Here is a 27,636-nt window from a genome sequence, read left to right on the forward strand (position 1 = left end):
TGTTCAAAGCCAACGTGTGGAGACAGAGGGCTCCCAGGTTTATAGCACCAGACTGGGACCTGTAAGGTTCTACTGGTGTGTAGAGGGGAGGATGCATGGTCAGAACAGTAGTTGGTCATCCACAGAAGCCCAGAAAAGGGACAGTCCCACAGGGTACTTGGGTAGTGCCCAGCCATACGTGTTCTGGCCGAGCAGGCACCCTAACAGCTTATACCTGACCAGGCCCCTGGAAAGTTGTATTTCTCACTGGAGATTCCTAAGTGGTCATTCTGACTTTGACATCAGGCTGTAAACACATTAACATTAGGCCATCCTGTGGGATGGATTTACCCCAGATCTGCTGACAACTCATGTTTCCGAGCCTGAGTGGACAAGGACCAGATTTGGACCCCAGCAAATTCACAGACGTCACGCACAGCGTCCTGTGGCATCTCTTGGGAAGTGGCCTGCCAGCCTCCCCCAGGATCACCCTCCTATGTTGCTGTTGGTTGATTTGAATTTCTCTCCTTGTTATTCCTTCTTTGAATTTCTATAGGCTGTCATGACAAAAGTCAGAGGGTATCCCAGGATCCCTGAATCTTTATCCCCAGTTTCCTAAGCAGAGGGCACTGCCCACCCGGCACAGCCCCCGACATCTAGAACCTTGTATCTGGCCAAGAAGGGGTGTCTGCCGCCAGTTATCAGCATGTCCTCATCACGGTCCAGCATGCAGCGCACCGGGTAGCCAGTCCTGGGGGAGGTACCAGAGTGTGAGAAACCTCTACAACAGCCCAGCCCTGTGAGTCTCAGGGATAAAAACAGCAAGGAAGCCTTCTTTCTCCACCTGGTACACTGCACTGCTTCGCTCTTTAGACACTGTGCTGGACAAGGTGGGGGACATCCAGGTGTGGGGTATGGGGTGTGGAGTGTGTCCTTGCCATTGGGGTCCTCACAGGTAGGAGAGATAGGACATGGACACATGCATTTGAATACAATGAACCAGGTGATGTTGCCCTCACCCCTATGCCCACGAGTTCTAAAAACCGAGGGCTGTGAAAATTTGAAGCAAGGGGAATCTACTTCCCAAAGGGGGAATCCAGGAAGCCTCCCTGGCAGAGGCAGCCTTATTCCTCTTCCCAGAGCCCACTGGGGGAACTCACTTGTATGCAGCCAGGGCCACAGCCACAGTCATCACGATGCCCCGGGTCTCCTTCCCTCCAAAGCCTCCTCCCATTCTCTTCACTCGGACCAGAATTCGGTTTACTGGAACCCCCAACATTTTTGCAACAAAGGACTGTGGGCAAAAGAACAAAATACTCCCAGTGAATGCATATGCCACCTGGACTTACTTCAGGCCTGACCCAGAGCCTACCCGACACACAGAAGCCTAATTACTGCTATGAACTCTGAAATTCCTTGATTCGAGAATCCCCCTCCTGTCCCAGGGCAGCCCTTGGGTAGTGGTGCCAGGGTCTGGCGCACATCAGTCACTGTGCACTGAATTCAGACACTCGGTTTTTTGTTGTTGTTGTTGTTGTTTGTTTGTTTTGTTTTCTTCTTTTTTTTTTTTTCTGCGGTACGCAGGCCTCTCACTATTGTGGCCTCTCCCGTTGCGGAGCACAGGCTCCGGACACGCAGGCTCAGTGGCCATGGCTCACGGGGCCCAGCTGCTCCGCAGCATGTGGGATCTTCCCGGACCGGGGCACGAACCCGTGCCCCCTGCATCAGCAGGCGGACTCTCAACCACTGCACCACCAGGGAAGCCACCAGACACTCATTTTTGACCAGAGGGGTGAGCAGCTGTTCACAGCCTACTTTCAGAGCCAAAATTCATTCCATTTGGCCAGGAACTGGTGGGTCATGAGGGTAAGACCAGCTGCCCAAAACACTGGCAACCACTGTCCTATTACATGCAATAGAGAAATGAGGAATATTTGAGCCACTGCAGCTAATGTAGTGGTCCCCATGGCTCTCACTTAGCACAACCCCTTCATTTAACAGATGAGAAAACTGAGCCAGATATGATCTGACCAAGGCAATACAGCACTGGAATGATAAAAGCTAAGATTTTCTAGGCTCTATCCAAGTTTTAAAACTCATCTAATCATTACAACGTCCTGGGCAGGCCCCATTTTATAGATGAGAAAGTTATATAACAAGCTCAATGACACCAGCTTGTTGGTGACAGGGCCTGGCTTCGAACCACTATCTTCACATCCCCTCCTGGATCAGCCCATTGTCTCCCTCTTCCCCGGCCCCTTGTTGACCCACCGGACACCTACCTGAGTATTCATGGTATTCTGTGTGGACACAAAGAGCTCCATCTCCCCTGCCTCGCCTTTCGGGACAGCAATGGCACAGTGAGTCTCCAGATAGAAATGCTCTTGGCCACCAATGTACAACTCGCCTGGAGAAGCAACAAGACTCCCCACAGTGAGCCCGATGCTGCAGAGGCGGTGAGTTTGCTTAAGGAGAGAATGTACTCATGCAGGGCCCTGTGCAGTTACCAGCTGTTCACAGGTAACCTTTCAGTTCCCCAACTGGGATGGAAAAGGGTCTCAAAGTCTTAGCCATCTGGGAGCTGAACCCCCGCACGCTAATGAAGAGATCAGAACGACACTGAAATGCATCAGGTGTGAAGCTCCCTTCCTGCTGCAGCCAGCGGAAATGAAAGCTTTTTAGACTATCATTGTAAAATTTTGGAAAAAGTAAAAAAGGAATTAACAGATGTGATTCAGAAGCTGAAAATAAACAGCATCTCCCAGACCCCAAGCTGTCAGTCCAGCTGGATAGCTGGCATACTAGTAACTTAGTGATGTACAGAAACCAATGTAGAAAACCATCCCCAAAGGGGGCTGATAGGCAGCCTTGCTCTGGGGTGAGAGCTCTGGACCTAATTTCCCAGTGTGGGAGGGAAAGGGGGAGGAGAGGAGAGAGCACTAGCCGGAGATGGGTGAAGACTGCCTTCAGGCAGACGGGGAGGACCAGACGTCTGTGTAACCAGAGGCTGGGCAGACCCAAGACTGGTCAGACATCTGTGACCCTTTTTTTTTTTTTTTATAGTCTTTATTGGAGTATAATTGCTTTACAATATTGTGTTAGAGACATCTGTGACCCTTATCTTCCCTAGACAGTCTTCCAAATCCAACACATTATAATGTCTCCAGAACCACTTAGGTATGTCCCAGTCTAGAGACAGGAGAGTAGAGATTAAGATGCTTAAGTTCTTTCCCAGCCACCTGTCTAGTATTTTGTTGCAAACAACAGAGAGACTCTTCTGTTAGGAAATGTCAGGAAATCACTCCCTTGCTCCAGGGCTCAGGTACAGCTCTTGAATTTAACTCATAAACCAGGGCCACCCCATTCCCACTGCTGCATCACGCGGCCATACCTGAAACAACATTATCTGCTTCCGAAAACCCCTTCTTGAGGTCTCCTTTCTCAATCTTCAGCTCAGATCCATAAAAGGAATTGTTTTTTATAGCATCCTGAGGATTAAAACGAAGCTTCAGTGACTTGGCTTTAAAGGACGGAAGGTGGCTTAAAGGGATTGGGGAAGAGAAGCTCTTGGAATTATTACCTCTCTCTTCCCACATAAGTCACACAACCATCTCTGTAAGTTTCTTATATAGACTTAAAGCTCAATTGTAGCCCAAGGTGTCCTATTTCTCTATTTCATTAGATATAGACATACAACCCTGGATCTTGAGGAAAGCAAAGAATACCTCAAGGAACCAGCTGGAGCTGAAATTGGGAAGGAAGAACTCAGCTTGGCCATTTATGGACTGAGTCTAGGATCATGATGGGGAAGGATTCATAGGACCACACAATTGCAGGCTGGAGGAGATTTTAAAACTTATCTGGTCAGATTCCACCTGCTGTTTGAATCTCCTCTAGAGGATCCTAATAAAGGTGCCTCCAGGAACAGGTAGCCCTCCCCTCTCCAGGCAGCCCATTCCTCAGTTACCTCAATCGTGATAATGGCTGGAAGATCCTCATAGGTGACTTTCACTCCATGGGTGGCTCTCTGTGCGTGTTCTGGGGTGTCGGCGACCACAGCACCAATGACGTGCCCAACACAAGTCACCTAGGAGCAGAGCCAGATGGTTAAAGAACATAACATGCTCCTCATGAAGCAAATTATTTCTGATTGTTCAAAAAAGTAAAGGAAGTCTCACCCCCATAATTTTTTAAGGTACATTTAAGGAATGTCCTGAGGCCTCTTCATGTTCTTATCCTACTATTTGGGGTTATGTGCTTCTTCATAAGTGTTTAGAATCAGTAGAACTGGAATAGGACTTGGAGATAACTAGTATCTGATGGCAGCCTCTTGAGAAGCTGCCCAGGATAAAATGTGGTGATTGATTAGTGATGTCTGCCATGAGCAGCAGAATGGAAAGCACGGCACCATGAAGTATATCTGTCAACTCAGATCTACCCCAACACCCTTGTTCTTCATATTAAGAGATGGAGACCCAGATGGCAAGATCACAGTTGCCTCACTACTAGACTATGACTAAATCTTAACTCTTGACTTCCAGTTTTATTTTCTTTCTACCACTCTACTCTCTTTTATCTTCTGTTTCTCAGATTTATACCAAAAGTTTCTCAAAGGCAGCAATCATGTCTTATATTTCACCTAGATACCCCAAAGTGGTCATTCCCCAATACTGGTTCTTAGACACGATGACCTATAAACCAGTTTTTTTGGTTGTTAGATTTATAGAATAATTAATGATTATTGTTTTCTTTTCATTTAATAAATTCAGTTACTATAGAAACTTTATGGATCTCCTTCAGGGATAATTTTTTTCCAACATCCTTCCAAAAATAAACAAAAAAATTGTCCAACTCATCACTTTGGAAGATGAGATTTCTGACAATAGGAACCAATACTTAACATGTCTTGTCTCTGATAATTACCTCTTCAGGACCCGGTTAAGCTCTTGACTTAATTGGTTAGCCTAGTGGTTGTTGAACCTGGCTGATTCTCACTAACCATAATGCTAGTTATGGCTCTTGAAGTTTGTAAAGCAATTTGTCTTCTATCAAATGCTCTCCTTTGAGAGTCCTTGTGTCTCAGGGCTATAGTTTTTTCATTCCCTCCTTCACTTTTAGCTTAATAATAAGTTGAATTTGTCCTTCGGCAACACCTATCAACCTCCAATTTGCAACATTTGATCTGTACTGGAATTATACAATGACTGACAACTATCCTACGAGTATATAGGTTTTTGTAGCAGCTGCCTTGAATGTTTGGAATTTTTTTTTTTGGCAGAACTCCATATATGGTTGAAATCAATAGGTAAACTTTCATGTAAGTGAATTATCAATACACATAGTGGTGGTATTGTAATTGTAATTCCTATTCTGGTTGGTTTGTTTAGTGTATTTTTTATTTTCTTTTAATAAAGGAGTTTAATATTGTACACTTAAGAACCTGATTGTTTGTTAAAATACAGTCACAGGCCTTTTTTTAATGCCACTTTGGCATGGAGTCATCCTACTACGTCTTATACTATGTACAAGCTGCAGCCATCGATGAAATAAATAAATAAAACATTAAGTTAAAAGTAAAAGTGCTACCAGGCATATTCTATCCCTTTGCTGACTGTCCTGAATACTGGCTAATTGGATGATGGCCGTGATATGTGCAAATGTATAATCTTTTCAAGATCAGGGATTTGGAGGAAAAAACACAAATTAAAACTTAAATACTCATTCCACTAACTTCATATTTTTTTTTTTTTTTTTTTTTTTTTTTGCAGTACACGGGCCTCTCATTGTTGTGGCCTCTCCTGCTGCAGAGCACAGGCTCCGGAAGCACAGGCTCAGCGGCCATGGCTCACGGGCCCAGTCGCTTCGCGGCATGTGGGATCTTCCCCGACCGGGGCACGAACCCGTTGTCCCCTGCATCGGCAGGCGGACTCTCAACCACTGCGCCACCAGGGAAGCCCTAACTTCATATTTTTTAAAAAAAAAATCCAAGATGTACCTTATCCTTTGCAAAGACTGTCTCATCATTAAAAAGTCCAGTTTCATTACTCCCAGGAATATCATCAGCGAGAGAAAGCAAACAAAGCCTGGCACCTTCCGAGCTTCTGAAATATCAATGGACCTGCAAGGAGGAGGAGGAATGTGAGGGGCCAGGGAGGAAAACAAGCGGAAGACCTGTCACCTGTCACCTGACTCAGTGATGAACTATGCTCTGCTTCTACCTGTGAATCAATAATTCTTTCCCAAAAGACTGTATAATAGAGAAAATTTCTAAAATATCTTCAGCTATACTTTTTTTTTTTTTTTTTTTTTTTGCGGTACACGGGCCGCTCACTGTTGTGGCCTCTCCCATCGCGGAGCACAGGCTCCGGATGTGCAGGCTCAGTGGCCATGGCTCACGAGCCCAGCCGCTCCGCGGCATGTGGGATCCTCCCGGACAGGGGAACGAACCCGTGTCCCCTGCATCGGCAGGCAGTGGACTCTCAGCCACTGCGCCACCAGGGAAGCCCAGCTATACTTTTATATCTTATAAATCTTGCTCCTTGTAGTTCCCCATCCAATCCCATCCATCCCTTCATAGGGAGAACAGATACTATCATCTAGAACAGGGATCTATACCCTCAAAGGGTCTATTGATAGAATTCAGGGATCCATGAACTTAAACGGGAAAACATTTTCATCTTAAAAAAAAAAAAAGACCCATTACCCAATTGGATAACTTTGTCTTCTTTTTGACAGTTTTTCCTCCACCCTAATGCTTCCCTTTTCTACCTCCTATCCTATCCTATCCTATCCTATCCTATTTTGCAAATGCTGATTAAATGCTTACCACGTGGAGGCCACTGTGCTGAGTGCTGTGGGAGATATAAGATGAATAGGACACGTTTGTCCCTATGGACCTTGTACAATGCCCTATTTTGGTCTCCAAGTACAAGAGAACCGGAAAGCATTTACTCTGGAGAGCTCCAATACCCACATCACAGCTAATACCTATCCAGATTCAGCACATTAGGGCCTTTGCTGTACCACTCAGTTTCCTCATCTGGAACATGGGGATAATAATATGACCTGCCTATAGGGTTGTGGCGAGGAAGAGATAAGGCCACATGTGTAAAATGCTTTAAACCAGGCTGCAGCAAATATTGTGTGACGTGTTTTTATTATCATCACCATCATCATCGAGGTAGAAATTCTTGCCATTTGGGCTCTCAAGGTTCAACAAATGGGTACACGTGATTATTCTCTGCTGGGTCCTTTGTGGACACTATCACTGATCCTCACAAAAGTACCCTATGGAGAAAATGAGAGCTTAAGCACAAGAGCCAAGGTCAGGTTGCTAAGCACTGGAATAGGACGTCAATGGCAGGCACTCTAAGGCCTCCTTCTTCCCTTTGGTGCTGACTCAAGTTCTCCTGAAGATTTGCACTGAAGTTTAGCCCAATATCCACAGTGAAGATCTAAGAAAGGCCTTTCAGCAGCTCCTCATTGCTTTTCTGGCCAAGTGTAGTGTCCCTGTTCAGCACCCCAAGGCTTTCCTGATCTGGCCCCTGCCCACCTCTCCAATGTCATCCCCCCACCCTCCCAGCACCCCTGAGCCCCTCACGTCTCCTGTTTCTCTCCAGACTGGTTTTAAAAAGAGTTCCTGTGTTCCTCTCTGGACTGGGAGGCCCTGGAGGAGGCTTGTCGTTGTGGCATCTCCAGGGCCTGGCAGGTGTTCCCTGCACCCCCCTTCCCAAGTGTTTTTTACTGCACGCACTTGATCTTGGCGTGGGCCCGGGTGCTGATGACAAGCCGGAGGAACAGTTCATTCTCGTAGCGAGGGATGTCATCGCAGTACACAGCCTCCCCAGAGGCCTGCAGGGCCGCGGCCAGGTGGGGCAGGGGCCGGCCCACCATGTCCTCCTCAGACTGACCCTTGGGCACTTCCTGGAACAACATGGCCACCAATCAGGCTGAGCTGCAGGGGACACTGTTCCCCTAGAGGCCCCAGGGAGCCATGGAGAGCTTCAGGCCAAAGCAAATGTGAGGAGTGAGAATGGAGGAGGCAGGCGGGGAACGGGGTGAAAGAAACAGAAGGCAGGTAAGAAGGCATTGAGAAGACTGGTCACAGTATCACTATACAGTCAGCCACAGGCATCTGCCCAGGACGCCCCATGGATACCCAAATCTGCAGATGCTCAAGTCCCTTATATAAAATGGGGCAGTATAGTTGGCCCTCTGTATCCATGGGCTCCACATCCACAGATGACGGCTGACTATATGCAGGAGCAAACAAAACAAGGAACCTAAATGTCCATTTGTTGAGAGCTGCGTAAATAAACTATGCTATGCTCACAGGATGGAATAACACACAACTGTCAAAAGATAGTTTTGAAGAATTTTAATTAGAAGGAAAGAACGCTCATGCTAAGTGTAAAAGCAGGACATACAACATTGTATGTGTGCGTAATGATTCAAAATTCTGTGGAAAATGTTATAAATATAGTACAGATATGTCCATATATGCATAGGAAAAAATGGAAAGAAGTATACAAACATAGAGTAATGATTTTCTCTTGGAGGTGAGATTTGGGGTGATTTTTATTTTCTTATGTTTTTCTACATTTTTCAAAATGTTCTAAAATGTATTCAGTTTATAATAAAACACTGTTTTGTGTGTTTTTTTCAAAGTAATAATAATGATGGCTAGTAGTTATTGAGAGTTTACTATATACCAGGAACTACCTAAGCTATTCACTTTTATTAACCCGTTGAATCCTCAAAACCATGCCGTGAAACAGGGGCCCTCATTAGCCACATTTGCAACTGGGCATAACTAACTTGCCCAAGAGGCAGAGAGAGAAAGTAACTTGTCCAAGGTTATAGTTATGTGATAGCAGAGTTTGGAGTCAAGTGCTGGCAGTCAGGCCCAGAGTTTATGCTTTGGACCATTACAATCTAGATCAGGGGTCTACAAATCATTGACAATGGGCCAAATCTGGCCCACTCCCTGGTTTTTTTTTTTTTTTTTTGCGGTACGCGGGCCTCTCACTGTTGTGGCCTCTCCTGTTGCGGAGCACAGGCTCCGGATGCGCAGGCCCAGTGGCCATGACTCACGGGCCCAGCCGCTCCGCGGCATGTGGGATCTTCCCGGACCGGGGCACAAACCCGCGTCCCCTGCATCGGCAGGCGGACTCTCAACCACTGCGCCACCAGGGAAGCCCCCACTCCCCGGTTTTTACAAATAAAGTTTTACTGGTGCATAGCCACACACATTCATTTACGTATTGCCTCTTGCTTCTTTTGTGCTGCAATGATGGAGTTGAGGAATTGCAGCAGAGACTATGTGGCCCACAGAAATCCAAAACATTTACAGCTGACCCTTTAACTAATACCTCTCAAAAAATTACTGTTGATATAAATAGGGTTTTTGAAATTTTGTTTAGTTTACATGCTCAAGAGAACTCCTAGCTTTGCACATGAGCCCTGCAGAGGAACTAGAAAAAAACAAAATGGGGAAAAAATGCTTTTTAAGGAGCAGGTGAAGATGAGAGGAATCCCAAGAGAGAAATTTAGGTGACAAGGGGGGAAATGGCTTCATTCACATGAATATAATTCCCATTTCCTTCACTAGACATTTATGCACAATGGTAAGGAGCTTTAAGCACCCACATACAATGTGAGTTGGTCACTCACCAATGGTCAGCATCATCTGAGGTGCCCTGCAAGGGCCACTGATATTAGCTACACACAGTCTGTACTCACTTGGAAGAGCTGGATGTTGGCCGGAGGGTCTTTGTGAAAGAGTAAGGTGGCGCTGGAATAGGTGGGGTCCAGTTTACCACACTTCTGTGGAGACAAGATAACAGAGGTGATCATGACTATTTCTATCATTGGTCCCATTCTTGGTTGTTCCCAAGTGGTAAAAGTAACAACTTTCTCATCTCCTCATTTACTCTCCTGGTACTGGCTGGGTCTATCTCAACATCCGAACGTGGGCTCTGACAGCTTCTCTTCCCCCACCCCTGCACCCTACTTCCTCTGACACACCAAACCAAAGTTTCCCTCCTTCCTGCATTTATGCATGTTGCTTTCTCTGTTGGGAATATCCTTCTCCCTCAGTCTTCCTGGAAAAGTCATCCTTTTTCTCCTCAATTCTGTGGGAAATATTTAGTGGTAGGGGAAATTCTCATAGTATCATCTCAACAAATTAAGGGGAACGTGAAGCTCTCTATGCAGCATGACACCAAATCTATTTAGAAAATGATACATCCAGATCAAAAGATAGGAAGATGATAGATATATAGATAGACAGATGGAAGGACAGATAGAAAGAGAGAGAGACATGGAGCAGACAAATAGGATGACAGACAGATGGACAGATAAACATAGGAAAAAAGATGAGAGAAATAAGGAAAAATATTAGCAGTGGCTTTATCTAAGATCTGAGAGTAATTTTAATTTTTCTTTATACATTTCTGTATTTTCTAAAGTTTTCCACAAATTTATTACTTACATAATCAGAAAAAATTAACTATTACAAATGTTTATAAAAAAGGGATCTCACTCTGCTGCACCCACAGCTGTGAAGCCTTCTCTCCTTTGTGCCCCACCCCCCATTCCATCTCCTCAGTCGTCACACCAGGCTGACCTTTATTGATATTTCCTGGTCCCTGCTCCTCTGTCCTTAGACATCCAGAGGAGAGGAATGTTTACCACCTGGTCCACGGCACTCTCCTACCCCGGTCAGCTTCCCAGATCCCTAAACACAAGTGCTGCAGGAAGTCTTTGCCTTGCCCAGGCCCCAAACTCACATCTTCTGAGTCCTCTTGCCCAGCTTCTGCAACACTGTCAGGTAGAACTTGAAGAAGAAGCTGAGGGTGAGGGTGCGCCGGAACTCCAATCATGCCACCTGGGGCGTCTGGGGACAAGGGCAACTCCTCCACCAGGCCTGCACACACGTCCTGCAGCAGCTTCTCGTTCCAGAACCTGCCAGAGAGCAGGCTGTGTGAGAGCACTCCCCACCCAGCTCTCAGAATCCATTGTGTGAGTGGCTTGCACAGGGCCTTAGAGTCACGAACCTCAGCTCAAACTGTGGCTCAGATACTTATAGTTATGTGACTTTAGGCAAGTTACTTAACCTCCTTGAGCCTCAGTTTTCTCTTTTTTAAGATAGATACAATTTTTTAAAGACCACACAAAATAATAATAGGTCAATCTATTGAGTTCCTATAATGTACTAGGTAATGTCCCAAGTGATTTATATGAAATGTCTTCAACCTAAATTGAAAGGTATAGTCGGGAAAATTTTTATACTCATTTTACCAACGAGAAAACGGAGACATGGAAAAATTAAGTAACTTGGCTTATATTACCCATCTGTTAAGTATCGGAGCCAGGAATTGGAACCAAGGAACCAAACTCCAAAGTTAAGCTTTACCTATCCATATGGTTATTGTGAGGATTACATAGGACAGTGCCAGCAAAGTGCTTGGTACGACTGCTGCCACACAGTAGCCATAGTAATAGCAGTTGCTATAATAACAGCGTAGCAGCAGCAATACCAGTAGAAGTAACACTAACAGTGACAGAAGCAGTAATAGTAGTAGTGAAAGCAATAGTAATAGTAGTAGAAGCAGAAGTAATAACAGAAACAGGAGAAGCACCAGTAGTGATAGCAAGAGCACCAGTGATACTGCTGGTAGCAGAAGCAGCAGCAGCAGCAGTAGTGATACTCTTAGTAGTAATAGTGGCAGCAGCAGTGCTAGTTGCAATAGTAATAGTTGCCAGTAACAGCAATAACAGCAGCGTTAATGGTAGCAGCAGCAGTAACACCAGTAGCAGTAATACTAGGAGTAACAGCAATAATGGTATATTAGTAGTAGAAGAGACAGCGGTAGTAGTAGCAGCTGTAAATAGTGGCGGTAGCCACAACAGTAATATCATTCATAGTGGCGGTAGCCCATCGGAATGACAGCAATGGTAGGAGCAGGACAGTAGTAATAACAGGAGCAGAAATAATACGAGGAGCACAGCTGTAGCGACTGGAGTAGCAGAAGCAGCAGCAGTAGGAGCAATAGTAACAGCAGCTGTAGCTCCAGCAACAGGCAGAGATAGTACAGCCGCAGTAGTCGCAATGCTAACAGTAGTACAGCAGCAGCAACACGATTCATAGTAATACCACCCGTGGCAGCAGAAATCACGGTAGTAGTAGTAGAAGCAGCTACAGCAGTAACGGTCGTAGCAGCAACGGTAATACTGCTGGTGGCCATCGTAGTAGCAGCAGCAGTGATAATATCAGTAGCACCAGGAGCAATTTTATTTTGCCGTTGGCTCTTACTTCAACAGCTGTTTTCTGCGTGGTCCTGAGGGCCGAGATCGTCCTGTCCGCCATTCCACCATAGCAAAGGGCCAGCTCCTTTACCTGCGTGGTTCCTGGCTGGAACAGGACTCTCATGCCACAGGTCACCTTGGCTATGTCATCTTCCTGCGGGAGGCCTGCTTGAATGCTGAGAAAAACTCACCCTGAAAATCACAGAAAAATCCCTGTTTCCTACCTTGTTTTGCAAGGACTGCAAATGGTGAGCCTGAAGCAGGGACACAAGGTGGGGTGAGGTGGCACGACCATCACAGAGCAGCCAAGAGCTGGTGGTGGAGGCCAACGATCGGGACATAACTACCACCTTTTCAGGAGAAGTTCCGGATAATGTTCCTGGAAGCTGGGAAAGGGCCAGGATTTCTGCCTATCAGTCTGGAAAATGGGAAATCAGGGACACAGGAGAACTGGGTGCTCTCAACCAAAGAGCAGGAGGGGGCAAGGTGCTTTCACGAAGGCTCCTGAGAGACTGCCGCAGCCCCACCACGGCTTCCCCATCCTGGTGCCTGGTATCATGTCCACCCGGCCTCCCCAGAGCTGTTCTGAAGGCTCCACTGGCCTGACCACCTCTCAAGCAGGTACAGTGCGATGCCAAAGGGTGTTTGAGACCCAGCATCAGATGGAGGTGTTTGTGGCTTCTGCAGATGCTCTCCCTGCCTTGTGTCTCCTACCAGTCTACTGGCTATGGTTAGAAATCTTGTTTCCTGAAAGAAAGACTCACTATGAAACAGTAGCTGCCTTTGTGCTTTGAACATACATTTCCCCCGGATCCAAGCCAACCTCTGTCATTGGAGATAGGAGGAGAGCGTGAGTTACTTTCCAGGTAAGAACCAGCTGTTTCAGGTTCTGCTCGAGGTCTGAACTCACCCCGGCACCACAAGTTCTGATGACTGTCACAGGTGGGAGGTTTAAGGAAAGGTTTATTGGAGAAACAAGGAGGCCCACTGTTGAGGTTCAAAATGGCCCCAGGCTTTTGTTGAAGAAGCCACGGAGACCCCTCCTAATGAGAAAGCTCGTCTAGATTTCTGATGTCTAACATGGCCCTGGGGCAATCAGCCCAGAGCTTGAACTCGGTTCTGGAGCAGAGGTTCCAGCCGCTCACTCCCGGGACTGTGCTTGCCCACGGCAACATTTTTCCCAGGGTTCATGCAGCGTCAGCATCAGGTCATCAGCTGTTCTTTCTTGAGCAAGACCTAATTCTGGTATTAAAACCTCTTTTCATTTATAAAATGTTTTTTGTTAATGTCCCTACCTGGCAAAATAAAAACTGGGCAGTGCTACGCCTGTTTCCTCTTCCTTTCCCCACCTCATAATTAAAAAAAAAAAATCAAAATCTACTGATCTGTGAAATACCAGAACTCTGGGAATCCCTGTTCAAAATGGTCCTATGAGGACAGGCTGGAAAATCATTAAGAAACCACTACAGGGATATAACTGCTTTAATTTAATTAGTATTCTCATGAAGGAGGTCAAAATCAGCAAGGGCAAAACATGCCTTGTAACACTCGCTAAAGCACAGGCTCTGGTAAACCCTTAATACTCTCCTTTACAGCTGGTTCCTGGCTCTCACAGATCACTTTTCTAAAAGGCCCACTGTGGAATGTGTAGGACAAAACCACACCAGCTCAAGACACCACAGGCCCCAAGGAACAAGAGCAAGGCGGCCAGAGGAGCCCAGACCTGCCCCAACAAGCCAGAAAACCCTCTCGTGAAGCAGAAATCCATCCAAGACAACACAGGGCAAGGTCAGGGAAAAAGCACCTTGTCAAGCCCAAGGTCAGCATGTGAGGACCTGACTCACAGGTAGCTTCTCTACCAGCATGCAAACTCCACACTTCATCATACGAAAACTGGGGGCAGGGATACTCCACAAGTAGATGTGTTCTTGGAACTATGTCACTAGCACTAGCTGGTGATCTCCACCAGCTCCTGCATATCTGCCAGGAACCTTATGAATTCTTTCTTTTCAGTCTTCACAATAACCTGCACAGTCAGTAACATGGGCCCATTTTACAGATGAGGAAATTGGGGCTCAGAAAGATGAATGGCTCACTCAGGATCACACATCTACCTCTCTGGTTTCATTGATTATGCCCTGTGCCCCACATTACTCAGAGAGTAATATGGTTGGTTAAAGGCAATGTTCAGAGACAAGAACGTCGATGTTAAAGTGAAGAGACGCTAAGTTTGGTTCCCGAGGCAGGCTCTGGTCTCCCCGTCTGGAGCCTGGCAGGAGTAGGGGTGATTCAGGATGTTTCTGACAGCATCTCACCTCCCTGCTGTAGGGGATCTCAATGGAGAGCAGTATCTCCTCTGGACCTAGCAGGGTCTTTCTGTAGCCAGGGAAGAAGGTGTGATCCATCCGAACCGTTCTTCTGGTGCCTGTACAGAGGCAAGACAGAGAGGGACCAACGTGAGGAAAGCATAGGACAGACCACCAGTGGAATTCTCCATCCTGGTCTCTGATGCCCACAGTCAGAGGCAGTGGCTGGCACGACGGGGGCCAAGGTGCTCCATTTGAAATCCTGAAGCACTGGTGTGCTGTTGACTGTTTAACAATCAGTTCTTTGAGAAAAAACCCTGATTCAAAGCATTTGCTAGTTTATGTGGTATAGATACTCCTACCACGGCCAACGCAAAGCTAAAAGAGCAACATCGCTCAGTGTGACGTTGGAAGGAGGGTAGCAAAGAGTTGACACAGCAGACCTGCCCTCCTCTGAAAGTCCTGCTTACAAGGTTGGCCACTAGCTATCCTCTGGGGCCTTGGATTTCAGGAGAGTTCCCACCATTCCCTGATAAGAACGGCTCACTGGGCCCGAAATGTTTGTACACATCATATGGTTTAGGCTGAACACCTGACTTTCCTCCTGGGAGTCTGGACTTCTGGTACGTGCCAGGCAGAGTTACATGACCAGCCCCCAGTAAAAGCCCTGGGGCTGAGTCTCTAACAAGTGTCCCTGGTAGACTACCCTTCACATGTGTTGTCACAACTCAACTTATTACTGGGGAGGACTGAGCATGTCCTGTGTGACTCCCCTGGGAGGAGGCCCTGGAAGCTTGTGCCTGGTTTCCTCTGCCTCATGCATCTTTTCCCTTTGCTGATTTTGCTTTCTATCCTCCTGCTGTAATAAGTCATAGCCATGAGTAAGACTCTACGCTGAGTCCTGTGAGGCTTCCTTGACCTCCTAAGAGTCATCAAACCCAGAGGTGGTCTTGGGGACCCTCCAACGAGGAAAGATGGACAGGAGTACACCATTATGCAGCATTTCCCTCTACAAATATAATAAATGGAAATAACCTCAAGGGCATAGACAACTGTAAAATGAAATAAAATAATTGGGAAATGGTGAATTTTGAGTACTTATTACCTTTGTGTTTTTTTTTTTACGCAGTTATTGGAGTATAACTGCTTGACAATGGTGTGTTAGTTTCTGCTTTATAACAAAGTGAATCAGCTATACATACACATATACCCCCATATCTCCTCCCTCTTGCTTCTCCCTCCCACCCTCCCTATCCCACCCCCCTAGGTGGTCACAAAGCACCGAGCTGATCTCCCTGTGCTATGCGGCTGCTTCCCACTAGCTACCTATTTACATTTGGTAGTGTATATAAGTCCATTACCTTTGTTTTTAAATATATTTTATTTCACTGTAAGGTTATATAGTTTAAGTTTAATAGCTGCCATGTTTAACAAATGCTCAGATTCTCTGAAAACCTAGCAATCAGCTGCGGTGAGCAGTGTGCTCTGGCCCCAGCACACACCACTAAGTAAGGCATCTGGCTGACAGGTCCTGTTGTGAATTCTTAATTAAGTGGTGGTCCAGCTCTCCTGGTCCCCAACCTGGGCACATCTCCCTTTGCAGTTGCCAGGGGATCCAAACTTCAGGAAAGCTGCATCGTTGAACTTTGGGCTCTGCTTCTCCAGAAAGTGACCTATCTTGTGAGACTCCACCCCATTCCCCAGCCCTCTTTCCTGACCACTGTATGAGGCAGCTCACCTCTGGACACGATAGTCAGCTTGGTCCCACTGGCCATGAACACAGGGTTGAGGTCGGAGATGGGGCTGGCTGTAATGATGTTCCCTCCAATGCACTAGGACAAGCAGAGAGAGCGTGTGAGAGAGCCCACCCCAGGAAAGCCCTGCTCACACAGCTGGCTCCCGAACACACAGAAGGTGGGGGCACACCTGCTGAAGGGAGAGCCCTGAGGTTCTCCCCCCTGTGGAGACACAGGATCAGCACAGTAAGAACTTGGGCATTCGGGCAACATGCAAGAGATTCCAGTGCCTGAGGTTGCCCTCAGCTCTGAAATTTACCTGTTGGTAAACCGGGATCAGCCTTTAAAGTGTTTGTTTGATCGATTTCACCCAAACTCTTTCTGAAAGGGTTGATGTGGTTTATCACAGAGGCCATAGAGATTTAGTAAAAAAGAAATAAAAGGTAAAGATCAAGGAAAATGAGGAGGAAGGCTTAAGGATGAACAGTGTGTTCTAACTGAGCTTCCTTGGCAAAGAATGTAAGGAGAATCAGACACAGGGTTCCTATTATTAGAAAAGAGGAAGAAAACCAGTTGTTCCAGGGAAAAAAAAAAAAAAAAAATCCTTCCCAGAAGTAGATTGCATCTGTGCTTGGGAACTCAGCAGAGTTTTTCTGGGTTTATGTCTCCTTATCTGTAATCAAAGGAGGCAGGTGCCTGGGGTAGGGTGATGAGAATGGGAGTAGGCTGTTTTGCTTTGTTTCTTGTTCTAATTTAAAACAACAACAGCAGTGGAATGGGAGGGCCAGCTTTTCTCCCAACTCCATCAACAACTGTGAGACTGAAATGGCGCCAGGTGGTGAGAACGCCGTCTGCAAAACCCAGAATTTGGGGGCCAGTCTGAAGATTTATTACAAACAGTCAAGAGGTGGGGCCTCTCCCTCCTCTCAGGGGGTCTACCTCTGGTTCTCTCCCCAGCTCTGAAAGGCAGTCCCCCTTCCTATTTCGGCTTCTCCCTAACTTATCTCTCATTCACCTGCTGGCAGCCTCGGCCAAGTCCAGGAAGAGGGAGGCAGGTGGCTCCAACCTCAGGGGTAAAGACTGAGTCACAGCGTGGGTGCTTCCAAGGGTGGCCCGCAGGCCACCTTCATCAGAAACACCTGTGGGGCTTGTTAAACCCTGACCCGTGGGCTCCACTCCAGACCTGCCGTCAGACGCTCTGAGGGTGGGGCCCAGGAATCTGCATTTCAACAAACACCCCAGGCAATTCTAAGCACTTAAGTTTGACACCCATTGGGTCTGCAGCAGAGTCCAGACTAGCGCCCCTCGCCTTGCGATGAAAACGTGCATCCTGGGCCCCTAAATAGGGACTCACCGCCACAGACTTGACCTGCTTCCCGGCAAACCAGCGCAGCTGCTGCAGGACGCCTCTGAACACCTCTGTTTTCTGGGTGGGAAGCTTAGCAACCGCATCGAGCAGGGTCTTTTCCACAGAGTTCAGGGGGCAAGCGGCTCCAAAGGAGATACCTAGGAACACACGCTCGGAATGACAGCGATCCCCGTCACAGCTCGGAAAGCACTTCCATACACAGCAGCCCCAGTAAGGCTAAAACCTGGACGCACATCCTTGTATGGATGAGGAAATTAAGGCCCAGAGAGGTCAAGTGACCTGCCCAATGCCACACAGCTAATAAAGAGCCAGGACTCAACCCCAGGCCTGTTGACCCTACAACCAGAGTGCTCGTTTCTCTAAACCAGTGGTTCTCAACTCATAAAATCAGATCTCTGAGGGTGAAGTCTTGGCATTTTTTTTTAAAAAGCACCCCAAAAACTCCCCCCACCTACCCCCTATTTCCATGAGCGATTCTAACATGCAGCCAGGATAGAGAACAACTATGGAGAATCCCAAGCCCCTTGCCCGCTGGCACCCTACCATGGATGCTCCGAGGAGGAGAGCACTGAGGGTACCCACTTTCCATGCAGGGCGGCTCCCAAAAATGCAGGCGGCAGCGGGAGCCAAAGAGGAGTCTTTCCTGGCACTCATCATCCCCCCGCATGACCCACCTCCAGCATCTCAGACCCTCTGTGGGCTCAGGCAAACTTCCCCTTACCCTCCAGTCCATGCTCCACTGAATTCAGCTCAGGGATCCAGGTTGGGCAGATGATGACAGGAAAGAGCTGATTCTTAAACTTCATCTCAATGCCTGAAGAGAACAAGAAGCCTCAAGTTATAGATCTGTTGTTTATCACCAGGGCATTTTCCCCCACCACTGCACACAGGACGGAGGACATATTCACGATCGTAACATGCTCCATGGGTGACTTGGGGTGATTAGGGGTGCAGTGGACAAGATGTGAGAGTGAGTGCAGTTTCCGCACAGTCAGCCTGAAAAGCTATGTCTTTCCCTCTCGAAAAAAACCCGTCGGAATTCAAATAAGATGAACTCGAATTCGTGTGTGAGCATGTGTGCGTGCGTGTTTAATCACAATATTAGAAAAAGGGCATGAAAATAAGTCAGGAACGCTTGTAAGCACTTTACATATTTTAACTCAGTCCTCACAATAACACTATGAAATACTGTGATTTCTCTGTTTATAGATGAAGAAACTGAGGCACAGGGAGGTTAAGTTTCTCGCCCAAATTACACAGCTAAAAATGGGCATATTTCAGTACCGGAGCAATTATTAGAATCGGGATGTAATAGTAATATGATATGAAAGTCTAACATTCAGACAAAAAAGGAAAATTGACTGAGAGAGAAAACTTCAGATTGGCCTCCCAGTCCCCAATATCTGTCTGAGTTCTTAAGGTGCATGGCTTGGTGGGACCGAATGTCTGTGTCTGGTTTCTGTCCTTCCGGTGAATCAAGTAAGAAACCTCTGCGAACAGACCTGCTTCTGTTCCTCAGACCCAGTTAGCACAGCACCTCTCCCAGCCCCGCCCACAGGGCCGTAGATGGAAAAGGGTAAGAAGGAAATGTCTGTGCATCAACCCCCCCTCCCGCCCCTTTCCGGTGCCGTTGAGGGTCTCTGAAGGGAGGCGCAGGCTTTGAGGAGTCTGGCCTGTTTGAATATCAGCTCGTAGGGCAAAGAATGTAGATGGAGGCACTAAGTGGCTCATTTTGATAAGGGGTTCTCTATGACCCACCTCCCCCTACGTCATGGCGGTAGGTGGTTACACTGTGCGGAGTGCGTGTGAGGGAGGAGGTAGAGCTGTGGCATGGTCTTAAGCAATTATTTCTAACTTGAAGCTTATAATATCTTTGTGAATGCCTTTCTCTTAGAATCTAACTGAGCCCAGGACATTGTGTGACTCGTGGCGAGGAACATGTCATATACCCAAGGACCCCAAATATTCTTCCAGCCAGTCATTCTCCACCTTAACTCATGGGACCCCGGGCCCTTGGGTCATGGCTACACAGGCCAGCCACTGTGGTCATATCACCTGAGGCACGTCTCACAGGCCACCCTGCCATCCTGATGTGTCACATTACTGCAGCAGGGGACTCTGTACAGCACCTGTGCTCACAAGGGTGGCCCAGCTCAGCACTTCACCAGCACAGACCTGAGCCAGGCCCTCCTCTCTGTGGCTGAAGAACCAACCAGAACCCAGGGCTCGGGGGGTCCCTCCAGAGCCAGAGCCAGGAGTCCCCCACAAGCTGGACTTGGCTGCTTAAAAGCATGTCAAGTTCCCCCCAAACCAGGGTTCCTCTGAGGCAGACCTCGGCTGTGCCACCATCCTCTCCTTGGATCCCCACTGGGCTTGGGTCCAGCCAAGTGGAAACGGGCCAGGCCAGGTTTATAAATGGATGGAGACGAGCAGGGACCTGGGCACCTCTGCTCCTGTGTCTTCAAGGACCAAGCCCGAGAGCTGCACATCTGGTGTCTCCTTGACCTGTTCACGTACCGCGGGCCTCATGTCCCAGGTGGTGGCACCACACGGCAGGTGGCCACAGTCATGGGCGACACAGCACAGTCACACTTGGACATCTCCTCTCCCTAGCCTTACCACATCACCCCCAGAAAAGGGAGGGCAAGAGAGTGACCTTTATGGAACCCCTAGTGTCCGTCAGGCACCGGTCCCAGACACGTAAGCTACGTTGCTCCCTCCGCCTTTAGACTGGGAGACACTGAAGGGAAGGGGTCTGGTCCAGGTGATCTGGGTACCCCTGGCTCTCCCAGTGTACCCAGTGCAGAGCAGGCTCCCTGTCAGTGCTTACGGAGAAACAGTCAGCAAGGAGTTCAGTGAGTACTCAGGACAACCCTTAGAGGAGGTGTTATTACTCCACATATGAAATGGGGAAGTGAGGGCAAAAGAGGACACACAGAGGACACACAGCCACAGGGGCTGAACTGGGCAGACTGGCCCAGGGCCACCCCGCGCCCTTACCAATCTCCGTGTTCCCCACCACCAGCTTGGCCTCAGGGTGCTGCGCTTTGAGGTCCAGCAGCTCGTTCAGGGCCGAGGCCTGGATCCAGGTCACACGCTCCCCTTCAAAACGCAGCTGCTTCTGCGGAATGTCTTTCAGCCTCTGGAAAATGAAGTTTTCTTACCGTGCTGCCTCTTCCTCCCCACTGCCATTCCCAGGGCCATCGCTTTAAGTTTGCAAGGGGATCCAACTCTACTATGGATTTGTTTAATACTGAATTCAGATGGAAAATGCATGTCAGGGGAGAAGGGAGGGAGGACACCATGTATCGAGGCAGGAATTACGTTGCAGCTCTTTTATAGACATTATGTCACTTAGTCTTCAGAAGATCTCAGTGAAGGAGGCACTGTTAGTCTCATCTTTTACAGGTGAAGGAGGAAGCTGAGGATCAAGGTTATGGGACCTGCTGAAGGTCACTGCCGCAAGGTGACTTGAAACTGTCCCACACTGTCTCCAGGAGGTACGGGAGGCGGATCAGAAGGGAATGCAATGGAAGGTTGGCTCTAGAGCATGAGGGGTGATGTGGGGCTGAGAGAGAAAACTCCCAAATCAAACTGATGGTTTTTCAAGGTTTCACAGAGAAAGATATGCTGGCGGTCTGCTGCAAAGCCGTTCTTTCCGGCCTGTTGAATTCATAAAGCAGCCTTCATGAGCTCACCACCCCCCTGAGAAATCTGCACTTGAGAAACCTTGAGAGTGGCTTGATTATTATTATTATTATTATTTTGGTCACGATGTTGGAGTGAAGGAGCAGATCACCAAGGTGAGAAAGTAGGCATGAGAGGTGTCCTTAAGACATGGCTGCAGGCCATGGATTGTGTCCTTTGAACACAGCTCCCTTTGTTTGTTTGTTTCGTATATAAATGGACTGCTAACAGAAAGAAGAATGGATTGCTTGAGGGCTTATACATGAGATTTAGCCCGGAGGTCACCAAATACTTCTGGAGCTCCTGTTACTGTACACAGCATGCCAAAGGGATCCACTCCCTCAGAGTGACACGTGTGAGAAGGAGAGAAGTGTGGGTCCCTGTGGGAATATGTGGCACAGGGACTTGACGTTTGGGTGTTAGAGAAAGGAAGGGAAATTCAGGCTGAATCTACAGGACGAGGAGGACACAAAGGCCCCAGTGGGTACGAGTGGGACCCAACAGGTCTCCAGGGGCTCGTGGGGCATCACCTACCAGCAACTCTGGGGGGAAGATGGGTTCCTGGGTGGGATCCAAGGGCATGAATTCCTCTGGGTTGAATAAAGATGGCGAGAGAGTGACCTGCTGGAAAAGGGGACAGATGAGTGATACACTGTCCCCTCCTTTAAAATGCCCCACAGGGCTGGCCTAGCCCTCTGTCCAAGCGAGCTCATCCACAGACCCCAGCAGGCTGGTGGAGGAGCTGGTATCTCCTGGGAAGAAGGGACAAGGAGGTCTTGACAGAGGATCCAGGGCTAATGTACACATTCACCACCCTCGTGGCTGGGGTGTAACCGTTCCCTCTTCCAGCCACCACTTCCCAGAGTGTGGAGAGAGCCCACTCGCTCCTTTGATCTGAGGCTGGCCCTCAGGCTTCCAGGCTGAAAAGGATCCGCTTACCTTGTGGTCTTTCTTCTGGTCCATGCAGCAGTTCGGGCTGTTCCCATTTGCTCCACAGCATCCACCATCCTAGAGAGATGACCGACATTCACGCAAAGATATTTGCAAAGAGTTTCCACAGAAGCTAAAGAACCTAGATGATTACTATCAAATGAAGATCCGGGTACGATACCTATTCCAGCATCAAAAGGAACAGCAGATACCCCACCCCATCCCACTTGCCTCTGCACAGAGGAAAGGCCTCTGCTTTAACTACTTTCACTTCGTTAGCGTAGATTAAATAACTTGAGAATAAACAAACAGGACCTCTCCTCCTGGAAGCAGCAGGGATATTTAATTATGAGAAAAACTTCTCCATAAAAGCTAGTCCTATTTTATCAAATCATCTCTTTGTGCCCACATTCCTCTTCAGTACTGCTTCCTGAGGAGGCCTTCGTTCCCCGACCAGGGATCAAACCTGTGTCCCCTGCAGGGGAAGCACAGGGTCTTAACCACTGGACCACTAGGGAAGCCCCTCATGCCTCTACTTCTAAACCATCAAGTTCTATGGGAATGGGCTGGGCGCCTCCCAGGCTGGAGTCTTGGGGGGGCTGCTGCCAAAGACGTTCAGGACCAGCGGTGTGCCCGGCCAGTGTGCCTGATGGCCTTCCCACGCCTTCTCAGGCACTTCTCGCCAGAAAGCTCACTCTTTATTCCTCACTGCAGGCCTGTTCTGGAGGATATGTACAGGTCTGATGACTCATCACCTATGGGGAAAGGACTTGCTCAGGACCTCTTGGGGTGCCAATGGCGGAGCACAGAATAGAGCCCAGATTGCTACCTCCCAAAAACCAATGCACTGAAGGTGGGAAAGGGTGTGTTCACCTGACTGATCTAGCCCAAGGAGGCAGGAGTCTCAGCTCAGAGCCCCAGAAGACACTACAGAATCGTGGAGTTGTGCTAAGAGGCAGAAGTGGGGGAACTCCCAGGCACAGACCTAGACACATTTCCAGGGCAGCCATTCCTGGGGGAGCAGGCTGGGAGTAGCCCTTCCTTACGTGAATCATGGAAGACACCATTCATGCCGACATTTCCCAAAGGGTGAGTCACCACCCACCAGTGTCCCCGAGGGAGTTCTCAGAGGGCCAAGGAGGCCGAAGGTGTAGCCTCTGAGAACGTGCAAGCACTGTCAGACTTGCCTCAACCCCCCTGCACCGTGCTGCCCTGCGTGCAGACCCCTCTTGCATTCACTGCTTTGCCACTGGATCTCAGAGCGGCTCGGTCTATTTTGTACCGCCCACACCACCACCTTGCCCTTCCCCTCTGAATCTGGACAGAACGGAGAGGGCCTCTTCGCATCTCTTTTTGCAGGAGCGATGTGGAAAATTACCAGGCCTGCGTACAGTAAGACAACAGCCTCCCTCACCGGGTCCTTGTGGGGAAGGATATATTTCGCAAAAGTGGATTATTCAGATAATGAAAGTGTCAGCACTTTCTTACTTAGATCTTTTTCCTTGATAATTCATTGATGTGTTTATGACATAAATTACTATAACGTACAATAATGCGTCACTGCCCTCAAGGCCTACTGCGGTTAGATAAGGCTAGGGTTTTTCCCCAGAGAGATTTCCACTTTTCTCAGTAGGCTAAAACTACTGGGCTTATTTTTATGGTTCCCCCATTTCCTTCCTTGCTGCCAGGTGAACGTTGTCATTTCCTGCTGTGAACAGGCTGCCTCGCTATAGCATGCTCTTCTCACCCTCTTCCGGTGTGTGCTACGGCCATGAAAACTAGATAGATGAGCTTTTTAGAACTGTGTGTAAGGTAACAATTAAAAGGCTCTGAATAAAGGCCTTGGGGGGCCTCCAAGGAGTAACATGCATGAGCTTCTGAGAGGCTCACATTCCGTGAGCCAGTCATTGTGCCTGCTTGGAGGACCCAGCTCTACTCTGCTCTACCGCTGCCAGGCAGCTGGAGTGAAGGGGGTGCAGCTCACCTCCTCCCATGGTGTCACAATAGACTCGGGAACTGTGTAAATGATGATAAAACTCTGACCCACAGAAGGAGTATAATTGTCAGCTACACTCAAAAGCCCTTCTCTCTGGAGAAACTAGGAGAGCTGGTCAGATTGTATTTCTTTGAGGAGCCTCCTATGAAGTAAGTACATGCACAAGATTAACAACCCCTGGTTCTCAGGAAGCCTAAGCGATACATGAAGATCAAAGATGGGTCATGGAAAAAATGTACCAGCGTCATAATTTATGTTGCCATTTACTGAAAATGTAAGATGTGCCAGGCATCGTCCTAAGAGCTTTACAAGAAGTCTTTTCTACAAGCACTGTAAGGTAGGTGTTTATTACAATCCCCATTTTAGAAACAAGGAAATTTGCCCAATATCATGCATCAGTTAAGTGATGGAATGGGATTTGAACCCAGGTCTGCAGATTCTGAATCTAAGCTTTCAATCATTTTCATTTAAATCCGTACCTCCTGGTTCCGCATCGTCAACAGCATTCACCAGGATGTGGCATTTTCCATCCTTAGAGGCTCCACCTCCATCTCCACCCTTTGGGCTACTGGGACACAATACTCCTTTTTGTACTGTACCAGCTCTAAAGTCAGTGAAAGGTACAGGAGTCTGTGGCTCTCCCCTTAACCCAGAATCAAACTGACACGAGACAGTTTGATTGGAGTCAGGATCAACTTGAACCAGCTGGGAAATCAGGTAAAAATCTGGGGAGATTACGCCAAGAAAGGAGAAGCTAGCCCTCCGTCCTCCTTGCCAGATGACAGGTGTGTGTCCTGCATTTATGTAATCGATGCTCATGCACCCCAGCTGTGGTTTCTCACGCAGAGGAATATGAACACTACAGGGTTCACACACTGTCTGAAGATCTAATTAGCAGTTTCATAAGCCCAGCAGAGTGCCAGCTGCAGAAAGCAGTGGGGACAGCGGGGAAAGGAGGAGGGACTCGAGTGCTGAGTCAGGCTGGGTTGTTATTAAATGCCACGTTCAAGCACCTGTGCCATGGGTGAGCGTGCCAGTCACCAAGGAAGGATGCCAAGCCCGAATGCCCTGGAGGAAATTAGCTCTTAGGCAGAATGTCCTCTTCCAGTAACCAGTTCTCCAGGCCTTCCCTGGAAGAAAAGTCTCCGTGCTATTGATGAGAACCACCACCTCCCTCCAACCTCCAGAATAAGAACGGCACAGCCCAACGCCCCTGCCAGGGACCTGCGGCAGAAGGACCCGCCAGCTGGACACATGATCATTTTTCTCTGTAACCCAGAGGCCCATGGCATCCCTCCCAGCTGTGATTCCTGAGTGTTGCTGCTTCAGGAGCAGGGTCGTTTGCTGTCCCAGGGCCCCAACTCACCTTGGCGAAGGTCCCGGAAGCCCTGGAGGATGGGTCTGTAGCCTGTACAACGGCACACGTTTCCTGTGGGCCAAGGAAAAGGCTGCAGTGTCAGCGCAGGCCCCGGAGCAGCTAAGGGGTTTGTGGCTTTGCTCCCAGCTCAGTTAAATGCTCTCTTTACATATTCTATTTTCTTTGCTTGGAATGACCCTCCTCCTGCTTGTATCCCTGACTTCAAAACATCTACCACTTCTTCCAGGAAGCCTTGCTAGAATGCCTAGACTGAATCAGGTGCTCCTCCTAAGTCCTCCCATGGTGCCTAGTCATAGCTTTATCAGTGAGCTTATCAAACTACATTATAAGCTCTCTTCCCCTTCAGAGTACAACCTCCTTGAGAGGAAGGACTGTGTCTTTCATCCCTGTGTCCCCTGTACCCTGTATTGTGCCTGACATATGATAGGACTTCACATAACTGACTGAATAAATGATGCATTAAAATGGATTGAATGAATGGGGAGCCTTCTCTACTCAATTCAGAGGAACAGATACCAGGCCCAACCATCTGGGCCCATTCACAGAAGGCAAAGTGGGAAGCCAGTCCCTGCTCAAGGCTCAGAGTCATGGCCTCCTTCCTCATAGGTGGCCCCTGCCCTGCAGACCCTGCTCTGAGGAAGCGGCAAGGGAAGACGCCATGTCATTAGCTTCTGTGCGGTTTCCCAGACGATCTCCTCCCACTCCGGCCACTCATGGCTACCCCGTCCTAGCAAGGGGTGAGAGCAGAAGGCACCTCAGGAAGATGAACACTAAGGCAGGAGACCCCAGAAGGTCTCCAAACCACCCAAGTGTTCTTCCAATTAAGAAAGCACCACTCTTCCAGTCAATCGTAACCAACGTGGTGGGATGGCATGAGCCTTTCCCTCAAAAGGCGGTGCCTGGAACTCCTACTCCAGGCCTGGCATCCACTCTGGCCCTGCCCTGCCCTCCTCAGAGCCCCACTTGCCCACCCCACCTCCAGGCCCTGCCTCAAGGCCCATACCCTGGAAGGCATCCTCGATCTCCTCAACAGTGGGCTCGGGCTGGTTCCGAAGCAGTGCGTACATGCTCATGACGATGCCGGGGGTGCAGAACCCACACTGGGAGCCGTGGCTTTTGGCGATTCTCTCCTAAAAGGGGCAGATGACGTAGACACCTGTGTTGCAGAACCCCTCCCATGCTCCCCGTGACTCAACTGGAGCCAGCCCATGTCGACAGGCAGTGTAGGGCAGCAGACCGCATGAAGTCAAGTCGTAGTGCCGCCACTTCCCAGCTGTGACCTTGGCCAGGTTACCAAGCCTCACTAAGCCTTGTCTATATGTTTAGGACCATCCTAGCACTTAGAGGATTCAGTGAGGTCATTCACGTAAAACTCTTAACATCATCCCTGGCATAGAGGAAGGAGTCCACCCATGGGAGTTATAAATAGGACAGCCCCCTCAAAGAACGACGACTGTGTTAAAGCCAGAGGGCTTCTCACCCTTCATTCCCTTCACTAGAGAGAGGAGGAAGCAGGCTCAGAGATTTAGAGATGTATGCAAGATCACACATGGTGAATGCAAGAGCTGTGTCAGGTTCTTCTAACTACACTACCCCACAATCCAAATCAACCAAATGAATGCATTTTATTCCAAATCAGAATGCTGCTGTATGCTTATGTGAAGGCAATCCTTGAAGTCCAATGGGTGGGGACTTAAGAATTGGGAAATGTGTGATATAGAATTCACTAAAAGCATTGAATGTCACAGAATTTTCATTCAAACCTGCAAGATTTTTATTACAAGGAGATTCTCCTCATCTACACTATTTTTTAATCTCTGGGAATCTCTCTTGGAACTTACATTAAGTAAAATTGCTAGAATGTTGTATCCCCAGTGCCTAGCATGGATAGTCATTCATTTGACAGATATTTACTGAGAAACTATTATGTACCAGGAGTGGTAAAG

General features: G+C 48.2%; 1 protein-coding gene across 1 annotated transcript in view; it reads right to left on the reverse strand.

Moving 5' to 3' along the window:
• Positions 1-27,636, reverse strand: part of XDH (xanthine dehydrogenase) — a 63,843-nt gene that overhangs the window by 24,292 nt on the left and 11,915 nt on the right. The window contains 24 exon segments of the mRNA XM_032652239.1: positions 643-730; positions 1,140-1,273; positions 2,262-2,386; positions 3,371-3,467; positions 3,947-4,066; positions 5,975-6,045; positions 6,048-6,097; positions 7,733-7,902; positions 9,721-9,801; positions 10,766-10,855; positions 10,857-10,944; positions 12,137-12,213; positions 12,296-12,444; positions 12,447-12,480; positions 14,604-14,713; positions 16,333-16,426; positions 17,685-17,836; positions 18,421-18,513; positions 20,700-20,841; positions 21,921-22,007; positions 22,326-22,394; positions 25,679-25,690; positions 25,692-25,741; positions 26,694-26,820. Of these exon segments, the coding sequence (XP_032508130.1) occupies positions 643-730; positions 1,140-1,273; positions 2,262-2,386; positions 3,371-3,467; positions 3,947-4,066; positions 5,975-6,045; positions 6,048-6,097; positions 7,733-7,902; positions 9,721-9,801; positions 10,766-10,855; positions 10,857-10,944; positions 12,137-12,213; positions 12,296-12,444; positions 12,447-12,480; positions 14,604-14,713; positions 16,333-16,426; positions 17,685-17,836; positions 18,421-18,513; positions 20,700-20,841; positions 21,921-22,007; positions 22,326-22,394; positions 25,679-25,690; positions 25,692-25,741; positions 26,694-26,820 (2,310 nt within the window).

Source organism: Phocoena sinus, chromosome 13 (genome assembly GCF_008692025.1).
Source record: "Phocoena sinus isolate mPhoSin1 chromosome 13, mPhoSin1.pri, whole genome shotgun sequence".
NCBI lineage: Eukaryota > Metazoa > Chordata > Mammalia > Artiodactyla > Phocoenidae > Phocoena > Phocoena sinus.